This window comes from Melampsora larici-populina (assembly GCF_000204055.1).
Source record: "Melampsora larici-populina 98AG31 unplaced genomic scaffold MELLAscaffold_75, whole genome shotgun sequence".
In the NCBI taxonomy this organism is placed as follows: domain Eukaryota; kingdom Fungi; phylum Basidiomycota; class Pucciniomycetes; order Pucciniales; family Melampsoraceae; genus Melampsora; species Melampsora laricis-populina.
In genome coordinates, this window is record NW_006768839.1 from 222,092 (window position 1) to 246,028 (window position 23,937).

Genomic DNA, 23,937 nt, shown 5'->3' on the forward strand with positions numbered 1-23,937 from the left:
AGCCAGTTGGGGTCCTCAAAGCTACAGGTACATATGTCAAAACATAGATTTTTTTCCCCGCAAAAAAAAAATCTATATTTCTATGTTGCGCTACATATGTAGCGCCACATAGATGCTTTGAGTACCCTTATTGATCAGAGTGTTGACTCTCAAGACAGCTAATCGATTTTAATGTCAGCTTTCAATCATCACCGAGTTCATTTTCAAACTTCACCAAAACAAACAACAACAACACCATCATCACAACCACAACCATGGTCAGAAAGACACAAGAAATTATCAAAACTATTAAACACTCTAACCAATTCAAATCATCTAAACTTGAACCATCATCTCATCAATCATCACTTCATCTAAACTCAATCCATCATCAAACTGATCATCAAACTCATCAACTTAATTTCAAAACTGGACTATTAATCGAACTTTCAAACAAATTATTACATCAGAATTCAAATCATCATCTTATTCATCAATCATCATCTTTTACTGAAATTAAATTATTAAAACGTGTCATTGAATCTCAACTTGATCCTAATTCAGATTTCATTAAAATGCGTGAATTATCTTCAAGTGAATCTGGAAAGGTATCTTGATTTATTCATCATTGACTTTTCATGTTTTAATGAATTTTTTCTAATCTTGACACAATTTGAATCATGGGGGTTTTCTTTGGTTTGGTTTGGTTTGGTCAGGCTGAATTGGTGAAAAGTCGATTATCAAAAGATGAAGGAAGAAATCAAAGAAATGTATTTGTACTAAAGACAATATACAAAGCAGCTGCTATTAGAACGAGAAAAGTGAGTCGGATGATCTTCAAAAACATCTTCTTAATCCAAAAAAACGATTTACCAAAAGATTTCTTCAAACTAATCCACTTCTTTGGGTCGTACTTTTCACAGCCACTGCCAGCATTAAAGAGGTTCCCAGATGGGAATATGTAGATCATCAGAAACTCATCAAAGCTCATCACTCAAAGGAACTTTACATAACTGACGTGCTTCGTTTCAGTCAATCACATCATTGTACATCTTAAGATTGTATTTACCTGGAGGAACTTTATCAGATCTGATGATCAAACGTCAAGAGTTCAATTCAAACTCAATTGAAGATCATGAAGATAAACCGATTGTAAAACAATGGATCATGGAAATCGTTTTAGGCCTCCATACATCATTGGGTACACAGGGATTTAAATGCCAGCATACATCAAAGTTTTACAAAAAGAATTTGCTTAAGCCCTCGAAGCTCTCGATCCGAGCAATTCATCTCTCTTCAAATGCATCAAAGAAATCTAAGGAAGATACCTGGTGGGTAGAGAACATTCGGATGACATCTGATGCTCTATGACCCGAGTAAGCTTATTGAATCCTTTGTCTCTTGACTCGTAATTGACAATAACATCACACTAAACATCTTTTGACAATGACATAGCCCTACATTCCTTGATTCAGCCTTACCACTCAGCATGGCCTTACTGAAATCAATTATACAACAAGAAGCTCGATGTTGCACAAACAAACGATCAAAACCCTAAGATCCTTTTGATTAGCAGTGATTAAAGATTGATCTAATCTCTTTTGTCATCCAACTACCTTGACTAGATTAGGGGTTTGGTTAGTAGATGCAGTAAGAGATTCAATTAGTGGATCAAATGGAAACAGTATTGAATCAAACTCAAGTAAGAAAAGACCTGAAAGTTATCCATGTGTGATTGCAAATTTTGATGAAATTAGATATTGTCATTTAGTGGTTGGTGTTAATGGTGCAGCTCAATATGGCGATGTCAGAAAAAAGTGAGTTTTTTGACTTCTTTTATCTCTCAATGAATTTCTCATGAAATCAAGCAAAACAAAAATGAGTTTTTTCTATTGTTGATGATGTTTTTGTAAACAAAATTGCAAACTTGGTTTAGCATTTCAAGAAGCAGCTCAAACTTCTGGTGCTAGAGCTAGACATGATAGGTTTGAAGAAGGTGTAATTGAAGTTAGAAAATATGATTTAATGAGTTTTGGACAAAAGTTACATCTTAGTCCTTAACAATAATCTTTCCTCTTAGATCATCTCTGTTTTCAAATTAGGTTTGCTTTTCTTTGGTGTGTGTCTGTGTGTTGTTTGGTGAGGGTTGGAATGAATTCTTGGTATTCTTGAATTAAATTTATGTAGATATACAAATTTTATATACTATATACTTATCAACTTGTATTAGTAATATGATTGAAATTGGATTGGGCATTTGTATACCCATCATCAGTCACTTGCCTCTTTTATGCAGAGTTTTTTCTCTTTATATACCATTTATATCATTTCTTAAAGTTCCATCTACATTGTTTTCTGTTGCTTCAAGTAATTGATTGATTGTGAATAAATGTTTGCCAAGGCCAACATGTGTTGTGAAATCAAGTGATCTGCTGACACTTCCGGAAAAGATATCAATCTTACTGCAATCAACCTGAACCAGCCCCACAGTAGGTTGCCTTTTTTGGAGTCAACAAATTCCTTACAATAAGACTTTTGTATTTTGACCACACAAGTCATATGCAAACACTAATGCTGATATGTAGCTGATATATGCTTGCAAAATTGGGATTCAAGTGGAAGGCAATTAAGTATCAAAATTTTACTTGATGTCTCATACCAAGTCTATGGAACAACTTGAACATCATTATGGACTACGCTATCAACCAAGACCTGCTTGCTTGGCTTCTCCTGCTGGGAACTAGGGGAGAGACATGCAAGTTGATGCAATCCATAGCCAGTGAACCCCTATCCCCAAATCCAAATTCCTAACCTTTTGATTAGTTGTCAACATCATGTTCATTAACTTTCTGATCACCAATTTTATAAATAGTCTCTCCAATATCCTGATATGGTTAATTCCTCAGAAGAAGTAGCAAAAAAAAGTTCATGCCCTTGTTGGAAAGTACTGTGCAACGGGGAAGAGAATGCCCCATCAGTACATCATTGACTTCAAAAACCAACACACTCAGTATAAATTTCCAGGAACACAATTTGACCGGGTACCGCTCTTTACTGTTGAGTCACAGCATGATCCTTTGTTGCGTACGGTCACCTCAAGAGGTATTTAATCAGTTCTGGAACGGTGTTACTTAGAATTCATTTGCTTGCAATTTGATACTTGGCTGATGAATGATCATGGAAATGTAGTGTTTCAGGAAGTGCCTTAGGGAGTGTTTGTATGTTCTCATTTGCTGAACATTATGATTCAGACAACTGGCCGATACCCACTTGTATATTCAGCCTCTGCATTGTGCATCTACTTCCAAACTTACAATCAACTGACTCACAATGGGAGCCAAAGCCGGACTTCTGGTATTTGGTATGTTGAGATTGAGTGATGGTCTAGCTAAAACCCATCTTTCTCATCATCAATGCTCCAAGATCCCACATTATCATGCTTGGTAAGCCATGTAGGCTTTGAAAGCTAAATTAGGAACCCATTTTCAATCCACTGGTGAAAACTATTGGGTTAGTCTTTGGAAAGGCTTTAGACACAGTTGAGTAAGTCTAAACATTATCATTTAGTAAAAGGAAACGACTCGGGCCACACTCATCTTTGCTACGGCCACACTTCACGTGACTTGGCTACACATACTACATACATGTATTTACTAGCCTTCAAATTCACATTCCAGATCAATGATTCAGGGAGAACCAACACAGCCATTACCACCACCACCATCTCTAAAACATTAATTGGACATACGGTGAACACTTGACATGATTATTTCATGGAAGCTGAAATGCTTGAATAACAATTACAAACTCTTGAAGAATCTAATCCGGAAGTTCATCAGCGTAATAATGCTGGATTATGCTCACAATCGCCATCGACTTAAATTGCAGGAGTCTGCAAATCGACCCCAAGCTTGATTTTTACTGTTTACCAACTACTTACTCAAGATATGAACTTGTGTTTCACTATGTAAGCTTAACAAAGCCCCTCACAAGCGCGTTCGCCGCGCCCTCAAAGAGGCCTCCGTGAACATGTGCAATTAAAAACAATCATATGATCACTTTGATCCAGTCTAAATCTTTAAAGTCTTCTATTCCTGAGAAATCCTTGGGTGATGTGAAAAACTCAGCAAACTAATTGGTGGTCTTGACTAAGCGTTTGATTCCCTGCCTCACTCCCATACCATCCAACTCAAATTGACTTTCCAATAACCTTCCTCAAGGTCTCTTGTTACCTACTGTCTCGCATCACGGAAACAATTCATTGTAACCAACTCGATTTACAATGCATTGAGCGATCATGATCAAACCTGATCAAACATGACTGTTCAACGATTACATTTAAATCATCCCTTTTCCACCTCACTCTTCCCGCTCGTTTCCCAATCCTTTGATTATCAAAGAAAAAAATATGCACAGTTACATGTAGTGTGGTTAATACTAAAATTCTAATACGGAATACTTGTATGTATGTGTAGCCAAGTCACGTGAAGTGTGGCCGTAGCAAAGATGAGTGTGGCCCGAGTCGTTTCCTTAGTAAAAGACTTCTATCTGATACCTAAGAGCTGATGTGTGGTTCAGTTAGTTTCTGGAAGATGAAGAAGATTTAGTGTTTTACAAGAATGCTAAAATTCAAGCTTTCATTAGATTGAAGGAGTCTGATTGATCACCAAGTGATTCTGGATTTGAAGTTGATCAAGCTGAATCAATTTAAATCATCATCTCCCTCTCTACATTTTACTTGAGTGCACAATTGATATCTTTTCTTTGGCTCAATTTATGCAGTTTTGATCAGATTTTTGAGTGATAGAAAAGGAAAAGGGGGATTATTGGTAGCAGTTGAATTTTTCTTAAAAATAGAGAAATATTCAAAAAAACATGAAATTGGTTAGAGATTCTATATATCTATGTATTTCTCTCTTCTTCCTTTGATAAATAGAACAATAGTAGGACAAAGTGAGAAGTAGTTTAGAATTCTATTCATTTCATCAGGAAGATCATTTTTGTTAGTCTTTTTGGAACTGAAAGCTTTTTTTTAGTTCTCCAAAAGAGCAGGTGGTAGAGAGGATTGTCAATAGGCAATATCCAGTGTTCTTGCATCCTCAATCTCATACACATGTGAATCACCACATGATAAAATCAGATATCAGCAAAAATGTAATGACTTGTCATAGTCAAAGTTTACTTTATTGGTTGCAATGTCCAAGGTATTGAATATTTACATACTTTGAGAAGAAGATTACGTGAAACATGATCCTTGATATGGCTATCATAATGCCAAATGACAGCTTTCAGAGGATGCGGTGAAATTCAGCAACTGTGAGGACAGCAAATGGTTGGGATCCAATATTTGTGATGGTATTTATTGGCTCTTTCATTGAGATATTCAATATCAGAGAAAAGTAAAAAGCCACACTCACAACGTACGTGGGCAATATAAAGGTTCCTCTGTACTCACAGAGTGGATGTACTGTTGCCCAATTGACAGAGAGGAACTCTCAAAGTCCAGGGGCTCTTGTGACATTCAGGACCAGGAATTGGGACCATTACATCAACAACTGATTATTGGACCAACCATGCACGCAACTGCACAATATATAGCCACATGGCTTAGTGTAATTCAGGAGAGCTATTGTTCAAATTATATCTCTGCCTGAAGGTGACTTAGTTTTGCAACCAAGTTTGGACAAGGGATATCATCAATATGGGGTTTAGTTGTCAAGCGCTAAATCAAATAGAAAATTACTATCCTAGCCGCAGCGCCCGCCGCTGAGACGCTAGTAACACATAATTGCCCGCTTTTGAACTTGTTATTTTTTTTTCTCGATGTGGAGCCTGGTTAACGCGTTAATAGCGTAAACGTAACTGAAAACGCTAAGCTATCGTTTTCTGATAGCGGTCAAAACCCTGAAAAGCTACGTTATCGGGGATAGCTTAGCTTTGTGAGTTACGCTAGGTGTCGGGTAAATTTTCCGTTAGAGGGTATAGCTACCCTACGCGTTACTTGTCTCGTAGCGCAGAGTTGCGCTGCTGGCTCAGCGTTGCAACAACAGCCGGAAAGGTTCTCTCCGGGACGATTTCAGAGGTTACTTCCGATCACAAGCGATCATCGGCCGCGAACTCCTTCAAGAGGAACAGAGTTCCAATCAAAACTATCGAGGTCGGAAGAATCGAAATCGTCATCAACCTTACTGAACACTCAAGAGCGAGCAATCCTAAGTAAGTTTTCTCAAATTACTCAGGATGAGTTCATCATTCCTTTCATGAATGAGCTGTTTCATCATCTTAATTTTCTAGAAAGTCATTCATCTAGAAATGCTGACTTTAATGATGCTTTTGGACAGTACTTGAATGCTATCAACAGGAATCTGGAAAGCATGTTTCTTCACTCAAAAGAAAGTATTAAGTCTGATGGTAAAAACTTTAGTGATTTATTTTCAAAACTTTTTCATCTTAATCAATGTTCAGATCAACAATATAAAACCCTTTATGATCTTGGTAAAAAGAACTTAGATAGTTTTACAAAAATAAATAAAAAATTGTTTTCTATTTTTCCTTCTGATTTATCTTTCTCTGAACTTATCCAAAATAGTAAACCAGAAAAAAAATATGTTTCTTTTTCTTCTTTTAATTTGATAAATGAAAATTTGGTTGAAGTTAAAACACTATTAGAAGAGCATTTGAGAGAAAGAAATCGTGAGATAAAAGGTAAAGCCAAAGCAAGCCTTTGTGAAGAAGAGAGAGAAAGTGAGCATGAGGAAAAAATGAGTGCTTTAGTTATGACAAGTTTAATTGAAGATATTCATCAAAAGTTGTATGATACTTTGTATACCAACATCAGCAATACATACCATGACTTAGAAGAAAAACTACATAAATTGACTGATGAAATTTCGAATAACCAAGATCAGCAATTACAATATCAACAAAGAACAGATGATAAGTTGGACCAAATTCATCAGCTTCTGTTGAATATGAATAATCAACAAAACCCAACTGTGTTGCAACCAGAAGCAACTCCATCATTTAACAGGGTAGGAACAGTTGTCCAGAATTTTGAACAACTGAACAGGAGACATGTAGTGGATAATTCGAAAAAGCAAGATAAATCTTTTTTGAGAATGACACCACCACATATGAGACAACCAGACGTAGTACAGAGTCCTCCTAGGAGAGAGACTACAGCACCAATTGCAAGTACTTCCTTAGCTGAGCCTCATATTGAAAATATTCAATATAGAAGAGGAAGCTCCATTGAGGAATTACAAACAACTGCAGAGCTGTTGAGGCAAGCTGAAATTCAAAAAGAACTGCGAAAATCTTATCCACAGGCTAAAGATTGGCCAACTTTCAGTGGAGAAGGCAAGTACAATCACCAAGAATTTATAGATTGGGTAGAAAAAGTACCAGTTAAAATGATGATGCCAGATATTTTGATTACGTCAAAATTATTAATTGTATTTACAGGTGTTGCGCGACAATGGCTTTCAGATGAAATGAATGAAGACGGACCCAGAAGTAGAACATGGGCGGAATGGAAAGAAGCCATCCAAAATAGATTTGGAAACAGCCAGTGGAGAAACAATATGGAGAAAGCCTTCTTGAGGGACAGATTCAAACCTGAAATTCACACTGATTGCGTGAAGTGGGCTAGTAAACAACAACAGAGAGTTAGAAGTTTAAAACCTGATGCTACGAGCACTGAAGTTGTTAACAAAATATTATGGATGATTCCAGGTACTATGCAAATTCCAATTAGGAATAGGATTGGACCTACAGGTAACTGGACAGAATTTATCTTAGCCTTTGAAGAAATTGTCAAGTGTATGTTGCCAGCAAAAAGACATATACCAGTTAAAAACAATTACTTCAACAAGAATGTTGACAACACGGTTCAGACAAGTAGCACTAGAGCTCATGTTGAGAGACACCTCAGTCTCTCGTACCTAGGTTTCAGCCGTGGTGAAAGGTGAATAAGACTCTAAGTATCAAATCACTTTACATACTAAAATACAGTAGTTTTATTCAAACTTAAGATGTCAGACTCAAACTTAAATGATCCCTATTTAAATTGCGCCTCCCCCTTTTCGCGCTAATACTCTTTTCCTTTATCCGTCTTCTTACGGAAAGGAAAAGAGTAAGTTCAACCCCTTCACTACATTATCATCAATAGTCTCTACTCTCCATTAGTTTGATCTTCAATATGACTGTTACTAATTATCATACTGTGATGTTATCTTTTTCTTTTTCATCTGAATCATTGTCGACGCTAGATCTTACTGAACTCATCGCGTCGACCCTTTTCCTTATTTTATATTGTGACCTGAACAAACCTTATAGGTCATATACATAGTCAACTGGTCTATTCTTTCTATTCTCTTCATCTAACAAGTAGTGTCCTTTTTGTACTTGTCTATTTCTATCTTTTGTTCTATATAGGTTAGTGTTTCAGGTATTGTGACGAGAAGTGATTGAGACTCACTTCTAGAAACTGTCACGGGAATTCAGGTGAAATTGATCCGTCTTCTTACGGAAAGGAAAAGAATCTTACTGAACTCATCGCGTCGACCCTTTTCCTTATTTTATATTGTGACCTGAACAAACCTTATAGGTTAGTGTTTCAGGTATTGTGACGAGAAGTGATTGAGACTCACTTCTAGAAACTGTCACGGGAATTCAGGTTAGTGTTTCAGGTATTGTGACGAGAAGTGATTGAGACTCACTTCTAGAAACTGTCACGGGAATTCGGGTATCTCGACAAAGGAGATTTGTCGCTTTTCATGGTAGCGAGAGCTTGGTTCAGCTCTTAGTTATTTCATTCGAAACGCAAATCCATGTCAGGAAGAGAAGAAGCACTTGACGATTCCCAGTTACCAACACCTGCATCCACCCCAGCTCCATACTCAGAGGATACCGACGAGACTTACGCCGGATCTCAGACAGAAGATCAATCAGAGAATTCAAATTCATCCGAATCAGCTCATTCAGCGCATACTACTGTCCCATCCGCTAATATGGCTACCACTGCACCAATTGACACCGATACGCCCGCTCAACGTCAGTCAATCAAAATGAATTCAATCTTACATAAGATTACCATCAACATCAAGTTATCAACATCCAACTATGTTGCCTGGTCCGACGCGATTCGTTTTGGATTAATGGCCACGTCCTATGACCATTATCTTGACTCAGAAGATGCTGGAGGTACGGGTATGGACCCCGAAGTCTTATCAGCCACCAAGAAAGCCTTGTTTTACTGGCTACTATCTAGTATTGATCTTACTCAGTCCACTCGATTTATATCAATGATATCAAAATTTGAGAACGGTATTAAAATTACGATACCGTCGCCTTCTTTACTGTGGAAGACGATCCGCGAATATCATATCAGTAATTCAGAGTCGGTCAAACTCATGTTACGAAGCGAAATCACTGATTTGTCTCAAACCTCCTCAAAAGACTTATTAGAATATATCGATATCTTCAGAGCCAAAGTTGACGCTTACCTAGGTTCAAACGGTGAAATGTCCGAAGAAGAATAGGCTCGCCAATTTGTCCGATCACTCAACCAAAGCTGGGCTGAAAAAGGCTGTGATTTATTAGACGCAGGTCATGTCAAATTCCGAAACCTCGAAACCGAATTGAAGAAAACCTACCAAACTCGAAAAATGTTTTCCTCCAATCGGCAACAGTCTAGTCGTATCGCAGAATCTTCCGAAGCCAGTCAAAGCCGCCGGACTGGAAGATGGCAAACTTGCAGTAAGACTAAATGCCTAGGTCAGGACCATCCAACAAAACCTCACGATCAGTTGGAATGTTACCATCACCCTAACAATGCCAGCAAAATGGAGTCATGGAAACGATCCAAACAAGAATCTGGAGAATGGATCGAGTATCCACGTGGTGGCCGTGGTGGAGGTCGTGGTGGTTTTCGTGGTAGAGGTCGCGGTGGCCGAGGTGCTCATCTAGCCAGAGGATTAAATCATCATTCTAATCTTTCTGATTTCCCAAATTCAGAAGAACTCGATATGGCTTTTGAAAATCTCAAACTTGAAGAAAGAGAAGTTAGTTACCGAGTAGAGATTGATGGAAAGTTTTCATGCTTGGCCGATCCTCAAGTAACCTGTGCTGGAGATAAATGTGGTTCAGTCGCTCTGATTGATACCGGAGCTTCGCATCACATGTTTCATGATGCGAGCTTATTCGAATCCGCTACATTAATGGAAAATCATGACCCCGGTGCTAAATTGAATCTCGCCGGAGGAGGTGCTACTCTCGATATCCACTCAATTGGGAATGTAAACTTATTAAATTCTAAAGGAGAAATCATCAAGCTGAAGGATTGTTTATATGTACCCGATTTATCCCAAAACCTCATCGCTGGAGGTCGTTTGCTGAGAGCTGGTGCTGTTACGACTGTGCTAGATGATCCTCATTTTCGAATCAATCATGGGAAGAAGGAGCTATTCATAGGACAATTTATCAGAGAAGGCAGTATGATGTACGTGGCCATAAGATCACCGGTCAGTCATCGTTCACATCTATCATCAATATCAAAGTCGAATCAACTCACAATTTTGAAACTACACTATTCATTAGGCCACCCAAGTGAAAAGTACCTAAAAAGAATGTGGAGCCTTGGTTATCTTGATGATGTACTTCCTAAAACTGTCACTACAAATGATTTTGAAATAATAACAAGATGTCCAGTATGTCCTTTAGCGAAAAATCATCACCTACCATTTTCATCCACTAGGCCTAGAGCTATCAAATTCCTAGAAAATGTGCACGTGGATTTGAGTGGAATAATTAGAACTTCTTCTGTCAACCAAGAGGAATACTATATATTGTTCACAGACGATTATAGTAGTTACCGAGTCTCTTTTGGCCTACCAGACAAAAGTGCCGAGACCGTCTTTGAAGTCTTAAAACGATACATCAGTTTTGCCGAGAGACAGACGGGTGAGAAACTTAAGATGTTCTCATTTGATGGAGGAGGCGAGTTCATCAACGGGCTCCTTACTCCATACCTGGAAGACTTGGGTATCATCACTCGTGTTACGTCTCCTCACACTCCGGAAGAGAACGGCGTGGCTGAGCGTTCAAATAGAACAATCAACACAAAAGCTCGTTGCATGATGATACAGTCATGCATACCAATTAAATACTGGTATCACGCGGTCTCATATTCTGTCATGTTACAGAATCGAACTATCACAACTTCACTGAATCTTAAAACTACTCCCTACGCCCTCTGGAAAGGAAGACAACCGAGTTTGAAACGCTTTCTTCCTTTCGGGTGCCTTGCTTACCGCCACATTCGAAAAGAAATTCGAGGAGGAAAGTTTGAGGCTGTCTCTCGTCCAGGTATCCTGATTGGAGTGGCGGAGGATAATCACAATTTCATTATCTTGGACCAAGAATCAAATCAAATCCATACCAGTCACGACGCGACTTTTCAACCCCTTGTTTTCCCTTTTCTTAAGGATACCGAAGACAACCCTGATTGGTTGTTTATCGAAGATCTGCCGCTTGAACCCACAGAAAGGAACGAGCCAGAAAATGAACCAAACGAGAACACTATGACTCGTCCTGATTTAACGGATGACGAAGATGATATGTTGATGGAGAGTCTCACTCCTAAGACTATCTTAGAAACCCCTCCGATTAATCATGAGGATGAACCTCCCGTTGAAGAAGATCCAATCTCTAATACCAAAGACCAGACAACAACTATTCAACCATCCGTGCAAGATGAGCCTAGACGATCAACTCGCGATTGTCGTCCTGTCCAGCGTTACGCTCCAGGAGAATCAGACTGGGCTGAAGCTCCACCTATGAGAAGTTTTGTACCAAAAATCTCACAATCCTCTCACTTATCAAAAGTGTACATGTGTCGAGAAGCTATGAAGGCTAGGGCTGAACCAAAGAGTTATAAAATGGCTATGAAGATGCCCGATGCTGACAAATGGAAAGCTGCGTGTGACAAGGAGATGCAGAACATTATGAACATGGGAGTGTGGGAAATTGTGGACCGACCAAAGAATGCACCTGTAGTAGGTGGGCGTTGGCATTTCAAATATAAAGTTCATCCCGATGGTACAATATCTAAACATAAGGCAAGATATGTAGCAAAAGGTTATACTCAAACGGAAGGCATAGATTCTTGAGCTCTGGAACAGTCAGAGAAAGAGACAAAGGAAAGGTGTGTAAATTTCACGGACTAAATCAGACAAAAAACAGAGAAACAGAAAACAGAGAGAAATCCTACCTGGAACAGTCAGAGAAAGAGACAAAGGAAAGGTGTAGAAGAAGCACCTTTCCTTGACTGCTCCAGTAGGATTTATATAGTGAAACTTTTACATAACGGTTTTCACATGATGTAATATGTTTGTTGAGCACACACTTAGATTCTACGTATCATGGGTTAGTCTCACAGGACTTTTACATAAAGAATTAAAAGTCATGCAGGACTATCCCAACATAGATTTCAATGATACTTTCGCACCCACTGGCCGTCTAGCTTCATTTCGTATCCTTGTAGCAGTTGCAGCAGCTAAGAATTGGTCTATTGAGCAAATGGATGCTATAGCCGCATTTCTCAATAGTGATCTCAAGGAGGAAATTTATCTGGAGTTACCTGAAGGATACGACTCTGAGCGAGCAAACGGGAAGGTAGCTAGACTGAAGAAAGCGTTGTATGGCCTCAAGCAGTCCGCTAGATGCTGGAGTGACGAAGTTAAAGATAAATTATTAAGTATTGGTCTAATTCAAAACCCCCATGATGCTTGTCTTTGGTATGGTAAAGATGAAGAAGGTTTGGAAACTTTACTCTACCTCCACGTCGATGATATGGCAATCACCGGAGATAAAATAGATGAAATCAAATCCCTGCTGAAGATGAAGTGGAAGATGGAGGACTTGGGTCCGGCACATTGCGTTGTTGGTATTGAGATCTACTCCACAGACAATGGGGGTTATGCTTTAAGTCAATCAGCTTTCATCCAGACGGTACTGGAAAGATTTCATGCTGAAGATAGCAAACCAGCTTCAACTCCTTTTCCAGGCGGCACAAAGATCATGAAAGCCACCGACTCTGACGTTATCGAATTCAAACAATCTAACCTTCCGTATAACAGCTTGGTGGGTAGCCTAATGTACATTGCTCAGGGTACAAGGCCGGATATTGCTTATGCAGTAGGTGCTCTGTCTCAACATCTTTCACGACCTTCAACTATAGCCTGGCAGATGGGATTACACGTACTTCGATATTTGAAAGGTACTCAATGCTTAGGACTACATTATTCACCTCAAGACAATGTTATCGAAGGGAATCAGAGCTGGTGCTATCCTGAATGCCACACTGATTCAGATTGGGCTGGTGATCCGAACACACGACGATCAACTACCGGTTATCTATTCAAACTTAACGGAGCTGCTGTAAGTTGGAAAAGTCGTTTACAGCCCACCGTTTCTCTATCATCAACCGAGGCCGAATACAAAGCTACAACAGAGGCTGGTCAAGAAGTAGTATGGCTTAGAGGATTATTGTCAAACATCTCACTACCTCAATCTGAAGCCACGGTTCTATGCAGCGATAGTACAGGTGCAGTATCCTTGACCAAGAAAGCTATTTTTCACGCAAGAACAAAGCACATAGAAGTGCAGTACCATTGGATAAGAGAACAAGTGGAGAAGAATTTAATCAAGCTTAGGCATATTAGTACAAAGAACATGTTTGCTGATACATTAACAAAACCACTTCACCCCGGACCATTCAAGGAATTGCGTCATCAAATTGGTTTAGAAGTCATACACGGACAGCTGAAACAGGGGGTGTGTTGAGAGACACCTCAGTCTCTCGTACCTAGGTTTCAGCCGTGGTGAAAGGTGAATAAGACTCTAAGTATCAAATCACTTTACATACTAAAATACAGTAGTTTTATTCAAACTTAAGATGTCAGACTCAAACTTAAATGATCCCTATTTAAATTGCGCCTCCCCCTTTTCGCGCTAATACTCTTTTCCTTTATCCGTCTTCTTACGGAAAGGAAAAGAGTAAGTTCAACCCCTTCACTACATTATCATCAATAGTCTCTACTCTCCATTAGTTTGATCTTCAATATGACTGTTACTAATTATCATACTGTGATGTTATCTTTTTCTTTTTCATCTGAATCATTGTCGACACTAGATCTTACTGAACTCATCGCGTCGACCCTTTTCCTTATTTTATATTGTGACCTGAACAAACCTTATAGGTCAGATACATAGTCAACTGGTCTATTCTTTCTATTCTCTTCATCTAACAAGTAGTGTCCTTTTTGTACTTGTCTATTTCTATCTTTTGTTCTATATAGGTTAGTGTTTCAGGTATTGTGACGAGAAGTGATTGAGACTCACTTCTAGAAACTGTCACGGGAATTCAGGTGAAATTGATCCGTCTTCTTACGGAAAGGAAAAGAATCTTACTGAACTCATCGCGTCGACCCTTTTCCTTATTTTATATTGTGACCTGAACAAACCTTATAGGTTAGTGTTTCAGGTATTGTGACGAGAAGTGATTGAGACTCACTTCTAGAAACTGTCACGGGAATTCAGGTTAGTGTTTCAGGTATTGTGACGAGAAGTGATTGAGACTCACTTCTAGAAACTGTCACGGGAATTCAGGTATCTCGACAAAGGAGATTTGTCGCTTTTCAGCTCAACCATCTACATCTGAAAGAAGAAGTAATAAATCGTGTAATAAGTGTGGTAGTACAGATCCTACACATGTTTGGAAGACATGTAAAGGAAAAGGTAAGTCTATCAACGCAGTTGAAGCTGAAGAGAATGTAGAGGATCAAGCTGATGATGACGCAGGATCTGTAATGGAATTTGTAGAATACAGTGAGAGTGTCAGTGAAACACAGTCTCATCATTCAGCTGATTTGAATGTTTCAGCTATTGAAAGCACCTTTGATAGTGCGGTGGATATAGCACAAGTCCAAGCTGAAGCAGAAATGCCACTTATAACACCTTTTGAGGAAAGTAATAAACAAATTTCAGACGCCAAGTTGATCAGGTGTAAACCAGCTTCAGGTAAAGCACATACAATAGGTTTTCATAGTTTAACCAGAGTAATTGTGAATAACCAAGACGCAGAACTGCTGCTTGATAGCGGAGCGTCTTGCTCAGTGGTGGGGAACCACTATTTGGAAAACCTTGTACCAGACTGGAAATTGAAGTTGATGCCGTGCAATAACAACATGAAGTTCTCAGGTTGCAGTGGAAGTTTATATCCCTTGGGAATTATCAAATTAGATGTACTATTTCCCCATAAACAAGGAGGTATCCGGATTGAAGCTGAATTTGTAGTTATGGAGAATTCACACACCAAATACTTTATTCTAGGAGATGAACACTTGTCTATGTATGGGATTGATATCTTTCATAGTAAGGATAAATTTTTTACGTTTGGAAATGATGTTAAAAAGAAAAAATTTGGGTTACCACTTCAGAGACCAATTCTTTCAGGATTACAAGTCAAGAAAGAAATAGTTAATGAACTTGATAACTCCCAACCTGAATTGGAAAAAGTCTCATGTGAAAATAAGGATGATTTGATGCCTAAAATCAATGAAGCAAAATTCAGTCCTAAACTTACAGCAAGAGAAAAGCAAAAATTTGTTGACCTGATTATCCAATATAAAGACCAATTTGGATTGGGTGATAAAGAGTTAGGTACGATTGAAAAGCATCAAGTGAGCATTAAGCTTACCATAGAAAAACCTTATCCTCCGATATTGAGGAAAGCTGCTTATCCTGCTAGTCCTAGAAACAGAGTAGAAATTGAAAAACATATTGATGAACTCTTGAGACTGGGAGTAATCAGAAAAGTAGGGAGTTAGGAGGAAGTAGATATAACATCGCCGGTCATCATTGCTTGGCATAATGGTAAATCAAGACTGTGCGGAGACTTTCGAGCACTCAATACTTATACTGAACCAGATAGATATCCATTACCTAGAACTGAACATGTATTGATTAACCTAGGTAAAGCAAGATATATTACACTCATGGATGTGTTGAAAGGTTTTCACCAAAACATAGTAGAACTCATGAGTAGAATATTCCTGAGAATAATTTGTCATATGGGTATATATGAGTTTGTTCGAATGCCATTTGGAATTAAAAATGCGCCCACATTTTTCCAACGGATGATGGATACAGAATTCAGCAAAGAATTGAGAGAAGGATGGCTCAAAATTTTCATAGATGATATAATCATTTTTCATGATAACTATGAGGAACATGTTAGATGTTTAGAAATAGTTTTGAAGAAAATTAAAGCCATGGGAATGACAATCTCTCTAAAGAAGTCAAATTTTGGATTCAATGAAGTGAAAGCATTAGGCCATTTGGTGTCAGGATTATGGATAGCAGTTGATCAAAATAAGACTGCTGCGGTACTAAATAAACCTCCACCTAAAAATATTAAAGAAATGCAATGTTTTCTTGGGTTTGCAAGTTATTATAGAAATTTTCTAGAAGATTATGGGAAAATTGCAAACTGCCTTTACAAATTGACATCAAACGGAGTTTCCTTTGAAATGACAAAGCAAAGATTGGAAGCCTGGGATAAGATTAGAAAGATGATAACAGAAGCACCAGTTCTGTTACAACCAGACTTTACTAAACCTTTCAAACTATATGTAGATGCTTCTTTTGAAGGTTTAGGTGCTGCATTACATCAAATCCAGATTATCATACAAGTTAAAGCAGGAGCCCCTTCCTCGCTTAACCGGTGACTTCATATTGACAACTTGGTGACAAACAATTGACGTACAAGATGAATTCCGCCATCAAGCACTCTGAAGAGTGGTTAAGACCAGTATTGTCATCTCAGAAGTGACAGGTTGAGTTCCGGTACATCTGACCTGTGACACCGGGACAGGCCACCAATAATCAACCCCTATCAAAAATCCACTTACAAGCTCAACTGACAAACCAGTCATTCCGTCATCAAAAAATAAGTCCAGCCTCAACATCACAACCGCAACAGCTAATAATCTCCCCACAACAGGCAATCAGTCATCCACCAAACTCTCCAGGTCTTCATCAGTCGGCTCCGGCGGCGTACTCAGGAAATACCAGAGCTCACACTTGACATGACGACCCGTAAACTGATCATCAACAAACGCACCTTTTGACAATCCTGAAAAACCATCCTTCCGGCTGTCCCTGTCTAAACTGTACGGATACAATAAACCAACAACCGGGACCAATTAATTACATACGAAGTCCTGCCAATATACGAAGTCCTGCCAAAAACAAAACGTGGTTGATTTCACAGACCAAAAACATCATAACAAATGCTAATGCAAATTGATCAGAGCAGCTCTGACAACAAACCACACCCATCACTCCCTATCAACATGCCATCTTTGTCAATACTTTCCTTCAACCCCAAAAAACACCATGCAAAACATCGCCATTGGTTGAAATTCGACTTACACGACCAGGAGCCCAAGTACAAATACCCGCATACTCTTTACTCTTCAGTCAGTCCATCAGTCCAACAAATCCCAGCCTCCAATTTACACACCCATAACCAATATCAAGTCTCCACTTACTACCGACTTTCAGTTCAAAGCAAGTTTGCTGGCATATCCATCTACTCATGATTCATTTCAAAATTACTGATTCGCTCATCTTCACATATTGTCTAACAAATCACAGATTTTCCTTCGCACACTCATAAATCAATACAAGTTTTTACTTATCACAGACCTCCAGTCACAAACAAGTGAGTCGCCATAAAATCCCTTTGATATGAATATATTTTGAACGCAACTAATTGCTTTCCACCTCAATTTCTTATTTACTCGCATCAATAGAAAAATGGGTGAAATTGAAGTTCCAACCGGCCAGGGTGTGTACATGACAGGAAATTTTGAAATCGAAGAAAAGGTGTGTATCCATCTATGCCCTACAATTAAGCCCTTGCAAACTGACACCTTCAATCTAGATCGGGCAAGAAACAAAATGGGACAGAGATGCGCGAACTTACGTGACCAACATCTCATGCTCCGGCGCCAATCGTCTCAAGAAGCTCATATATGAGATCCGAGCCACTGGGTACAGTTCTTCAGAATACATTCTTGAGGAACGCACTGTGTACTTCCTTCGGGGCAGTTTTTTCCCTTCCAACACTCTCTTCACTACCAAAGATGTGATTCATTTTGAAGCCACCCACCGTGCCCCTGTCATATCTGCAGACGATATGAAAGAGAGCCTGATGGACACAGTTGGTGTCAGTGGGTGTGGTATAATAATTGGTCTTGATATCATCACGGAGGAATGCATGGACTATCTCGAGGAGAATCCGAAGATTACAGATTTAACCACTACTGTTGTTACTATTCAACACGGGGATTATCACCCTGTTGTACGTTTTTACCTCATAAATGTCAATCAAATGCTGAATTCTACTTACCAGATTTGTTCGGCAGGATAAGGCCAAAGCCTTCCGCATGGAGTATCGCCTTCGTCCTTTTCTTCACTTGGCCGGCATCCGCAAGATTCTGAAGACCAGGCGTGAAGTCAATGTTCATGGGTTTATCCAAGATTTTAATCCAAACACGGAGTGCTGGATCGTCGTTGTAAGTCCATAAATATTGATTCAAGTATTGTTCTCATGATGTATTTATTTTACGTAGGTCAACAAGATATCATTCACTACCGGCTCACAAAATGCAAACAATTCATACAAGGGACGACGTGCACCACCCAAAGCCCCCAAAGGGGCTTTCAGCAAGCCTACTAAGTATGTGGCACCTGTAGAAGAAAACGAAGACGTTGCCGAATCAGAAGATGAAGAAAAACCTGAGCTCAATGAGACGGGTACAAACATGTCAAGCGGCTCAAGCTACAACAACATGAAGCCACCTAAGTAAGTAAATTTTAATCTCATTAGCCATACATGACACTGATATGTATACTCAATACCAGGTACTCGCCAAGCCAACAGGCAAAATTTACCACCAACCCCTCACTTTCAGCCTACATTCCCACCAGGGGCCTTCAATCAGGATTCAAATCGCCTTTCCCTGATCACTACTCTGGAACCAACAGCAGCCTTCCGTTCCCGCCCGCAGACTATGACCCTTCTTCGTATTTACCTGCCAGCACCATGGATGATACTTCGCCTCCCAAGAAGAAAGCACGCGCTGCTCCCAAGAAACGAGCAACTCGAGGAAAGATGCTTGACTTGACTCAAGGGTAATAAATTGATCTTATGATTTCCACTTCCCAATATACAGGAAAAGTTCCATAGCTATTGGTGTTGTGATACGATAAGACTTCACTTTCAATTAAAATATCCAATTGTTTACTATACTCCGCCTCACTGAGAGTCATATATGTATCCCAAGTTTTATCACACGTAGATTTATTTAATTATATTACTTAGTTTCTCTGTACATACAATAATTTTGAGTCCGTTCAATCTATAAAAAGGTTGCGCCATAAAACTCAATAAATATATCCAAGTGACATTTACGCGCCCCAACTCATCTTTTATCCAAGTCTGTGTTTCGCACCCCCACTATCACCTGATTACGTACAATATGGCCTAAATACTGAACTACGAGAGCTGGACATCACATTTTGATAACAATTTGTGGAAGAATTTGACTATGGATCACGAGAAAATTGCCATTGGTATTACTGCTACACTAATTTAAAAGATGCCACTCCGAGTACATACTCTTAAAGAATAGTGATACACGCATTGAACACAAATATGCTCCCACTCAGCAAAACATAGTCAGTGTTACATGTTTTATTCGGTGGGGTACACTAAGACTCAATACCAATGGACACAGGATTGGGTAATGCACCTGAAGCAGAGTGAGACAGTACTGGGCTCGGACCGGAAAGATACTAATAGCCATTTTCAATATGACATATGACAACAAACCAAACCAGATATCCTAGCAGACGATACCAATTCTACAGACATCACCACGATATCTCAATCAGACAATCCTATCCGAATACATAGTGACGATCGATCAATGGAATCTGACATTTCATCACGTCAAAGTAAAATCCTGCAACTGGCAGGCTGGAAGGATAACCCAGACTATCTATCGACTCCATCACGGCTACAAACCTCAAACCGACAATACCAGAATATACACCACAACGTATGCCTGAAGAATGTCAGTGCCTTTGGCAAACTCGCCATTCGGCATTCAAACTGCTTTATCATATACCTTACGCACCTGGACACGGACAGCGGACACATTCATTATCCCAAAATATCCTTAGCGTTGATAAACCATCAGTCTGAAAGTCTATACGTTGAAGTCAATCACATTTCAGCTGCCAAGACACAATCGCAAGATAACGGTTTCGATTTGTCGACAACACGACAAGCTGTTTATGCCACGTATTGTGCCGTAAGTGTCATAAACCCATTGGAAGAAAAAGACAGGAAACGATTTCTGTTTGTATGCACAACAATCAAATCGTTATATCAAAAGTGAGTCACCTCTCGAATCTCCTACCTCATCTATTCCCAAGACCTTGATACTGACCAAAGCGATTTGGTTAACACAAATAATTACCAATTCTCTTTCATACTACTTTCACATCATTATCTCGCTGCTCTGCCACTGGATGATTGATCGAATTCATCTTATCCACCAAACATCATACACATTCAATTATTTTCCCTCATTAAAATTCCCAACTCGCTTCAACATTTCAATCACATCGAATTCTAATACCATTTCAACTCTTAATTGATCACCTCATCTGCTCTTTATCGACTATTCTACACTCCAATTCTACATTCATTGCCATAATAACAACAAAATGCCACCTAGACGCCACAATAAAGGACCTGCTGTTCGAACTGAAGCCCAATCTTCCGAACTCAGCCTGACCAATAGGTTCTGCCTCGAGATACCGCATTACATAGGACTTCAAGACAATCAGTGCATGGCGTGTGGGGCTTACCGTTGGAAGCTTGAACGACGTGTCAAGGATGCGAACGCAGTACAAGCTGCTTACTCCAATTGCTGCCAGCAAGGCGCAATTGAGTTGCCAATGAAGTATTTTCCTGAGGACGTAGGTCAAAAAGTCCCAGACTTCTACCGTGCTCTCTTGACTGGCACAGATCCCAGTAAGTATCACCAGTTATCGTACATTATTTACTCGGCTGACGTCTATGACATGTAGCATCTGTTTTATTTCGATCTCAAATACAGAAGTACAATAATGCACTTTCCTTCGCATCTCTGGGTGCAAAGGTCGACAGAAGTGTTGCGGGCCAGCTTGGTACTTACACCTTCAAGATATCGGGTCAGCTATCACACAACATAGGATCCCTGATGCCTCTACCACGCGAGGCACCTGGCTTTGCGCAAATCTACATTTACGGCGGAAACGATGATGTGGAGACGCTCTATCGGATCCACGCCTGCCGCCACGATCTGAACCCCTACATCCTGAGGCAACCCCCGACGTCACCGCAGTGCACCGCAGTTTTGCTTAAAACTGTGGTGCACTGCGAAATTATACACATGCGTGACGTTGCGGTGCGCAAGTCGCGCAGTGTACTTACAAGGCGTGATCCCCTGCAATGATGCATAGCGCAGTGTGGCGCACCGCAGTGGCGCAGTGATTGCGCGTATAATTGTAAATAGCACAAAATAACAAAATCAAGTGACCATGACTTTAGACAGTGAGACTAGTAGGAAAACCAACAACTAACATAGATGAAGAAGTAGGAGAGAGTCAAAACAATAAAGATAATTGTTTCAGAGAAAACAATTGAACAAAACAAATGTTTTAAAAAGATAGAAAATTTTCACAAAAGCTTATACCTTTGCCACTTTTTTCTTCTTGGCTATACCGGCCACAAGCTGTTCAACAGCTGCCACCGCCTTTCCTAGCTCTCCATTTGGTACAAACTTTTGCTTGAGCCATTGGCAGATGCCAACAGCTCTTTCAATCGATCTCGAAGTGAGTCCCCCTCGTCGGTTAGAACACACGATTGCCGCAGTTGAGAAAGTCCTCTCGACGGCGCAGGATGATCCGACGCAGCAGAGGTAATCACGAGCCATCTTAGCGAGTTTCGGAAATCGCTTTTGATTCATCTGCACGATAAAGTTGACGTTAGTTTCTATACAAAGAGAAGGAAAACAAAGGTTACGTACACGCCACCATTGAAGTAAGTCCGTGTCACGCTCACATGGACGCATTCCTGATAGATACTGATTGACTTCTTCATCGCTTGTAAGAGTTTTGGTAGAAGAGGCACCAAAAACATTAGACTCATCCAAAGGGTCGAATTGTTCTGGTTCAGTATTAGCCGAAGAAGTCGGCTTTGAAGCAAAATCAGGACAATTGTTTTCATATTCAGAAAACTTAAGGCGAAATAGTTCCTCGGCTCGGTTCGCATAGTCAGGATATTTGTTATTGAAATACTCTATTCGGAGCCGTGGATTAAGTACTGCCGCCATAACAATTGGATCGCAGTGGAGAGCTTCCGTCTGATAATCTCGGAGTTGTGTAATCATACGAGTGATCATTTCCGATAGGCCTTGATGTTGCGTTGTCTGCTTGATGTCAGCCAATACCGAAATCAATCCAGAATACTGGAAGAGGACGGAGGCACCAGTGGGCCCGTCACCTTCCATTTTCTTCGTGGATCGTAGAAAGTGCTGAACAAAAATTCAAGTATAGAAAAAATCAGTTGAATGCAATTAAAAAAACAATGAAATAATTTTACCCCCAGGACATCATTCAAAGACTCAATTGCCTTCCATTCGTCTGGAGCTATCGTAATACCTTCATAAAAGCCTTCTTGATCTTCGTTGATCATGAAGTTAATGACCTAAATATGAATAGTAGTAAGAATTTTGAAAAGGAAGAATATTTATATGAAAAAAAACTTACCAATTTAGCTTTGCACAATCGTGTTTGAGCATCAAGCCATATATTCCATCTTTGACCATGAGCAGCAATCAGTCCACCACCCTCAAAACCTAGCTGAGACGCGCAAGTCTTGAAATGATTAAGTCGAGGTGCACTCGAAGTAATCAATTTGTTAATTCTTCGCACCTTTGAAAACATATTTCTTCATCAGTATAATTAATTCATAACACATATCAGGTGTGACTAAGACTTACCTTGGTGACTGCTCGAGGTAAGAGTAAAGCGTCAGGCTTCTGGACCTTGTAGTCGGATGCGTTTGCCTTGTCATCTGAGTCGTCACTGGCCTCTATGTCATTTCCTGCCACAGTCAACCCTTCATGTGTAACCTCCTCGCTATCTGTATCAATGTCGCCGTCCGGTAATCCGTCTTCATCAACCACTTTGCCGTCAGCCATTACAATCTTCGGTGGGGGAAGATGATCGTCGGGAAGAAGGAGTCGTAGGCGTTTTCCAGAAGGGACCGTGGGTTTGATTCGGCCGTGATCTCCTAATCCAATTACTTCGAGCCCAGATTTAACTGTTAATGCTAGCTTGTGACAGTAGCATCTGATCTGATTTCGAGATGAATCCCAAAAGATTGGGTCATCGCAATCCATGAACATTTTTTGAAGCTCGGTTGCCAATATTGGGTTGCTTGATCCTGAGTCAGTCGTCTGCGCTATCATGTATATTCGGAAAATAATTAGCAAGAGACAAATAAACATAAAAGAAAGCAAAAAAGAAAAGATACTCATCTTTTTATGAAGACCATGTCGGATAAGGAATTTCCCTACAGGTCGAGCTAATAAAGCTCCATAATGATTCCATGCGATTAGTTTCAATGTCAAGTGTGTGACATGAAACTCCCAGTCTTCATCTATATAGGACACCGCCACTCCAATGAAGGCACGTTTACCACCTTTGGTGGTCCATACATCGTGTATGACACAGACTTTCGAGTCAAGAGCCTATGATAGTATCCAGTAA

At 39.7% G+C, this 23,937-nt stretch overlaps 2 protein-coding genes across 2 annotated transcripts; both read left to right on the forward strand.

Annotated features, from left to right (window-relative positions):
- Nucleotides 1-554: 554 nt before the first annotated feature.
- MELLADRAFT_113006 (uncharacterized protein) lies at nucleotides 555-2,040 on the forward strand (the record flags this gene model as incomplete). The annotated part of the gene is given in 6 exon segments (XM_007417595.1): nucleotides 555-587; nucleotides 696-800; nucleotides 1,012-1,180; nucleotides 1,610-1,752; nucleotides 1,772-1,796; nucleotides 1,916-2,040. The coding sequence occupies 6 exon segments, from the start codon at nucleotides 555-557 to the stop codon at nucleotides 2,038-2,040; spliced, it is 600 nt and encodes a 199-aa protein (XP_007417657.1).
- Nucleotides 2,041-17,862: 15,822 nt separating this feature from the next.
- On the forward strand, nucleotides 17,863-19,320 carry MELLADRAFT_94914 (uncharacterized protein; the record flags this gene model as incomplete). Its single annotated transcript, XM_007417575.1, has 6 exons — nucleotides 17,863-17,931; nucleotides 17,990-18,409; nucleotides 18,474-18,623; nucleotides 18,681-18,913; nucleotides 18,973-19,242; nucleotides 19,284-19,320. 6 exons carry the CDS (start codon nucleotides 17,863-17,865, stop codon nucleotides 19,318-19,320), a joined length of 1,179 nt encoding a protein of 392 aa, XP_007417637.1.
- Nucleotides 19,321-23,937: the final 4,617 nt, after the last annotated feature.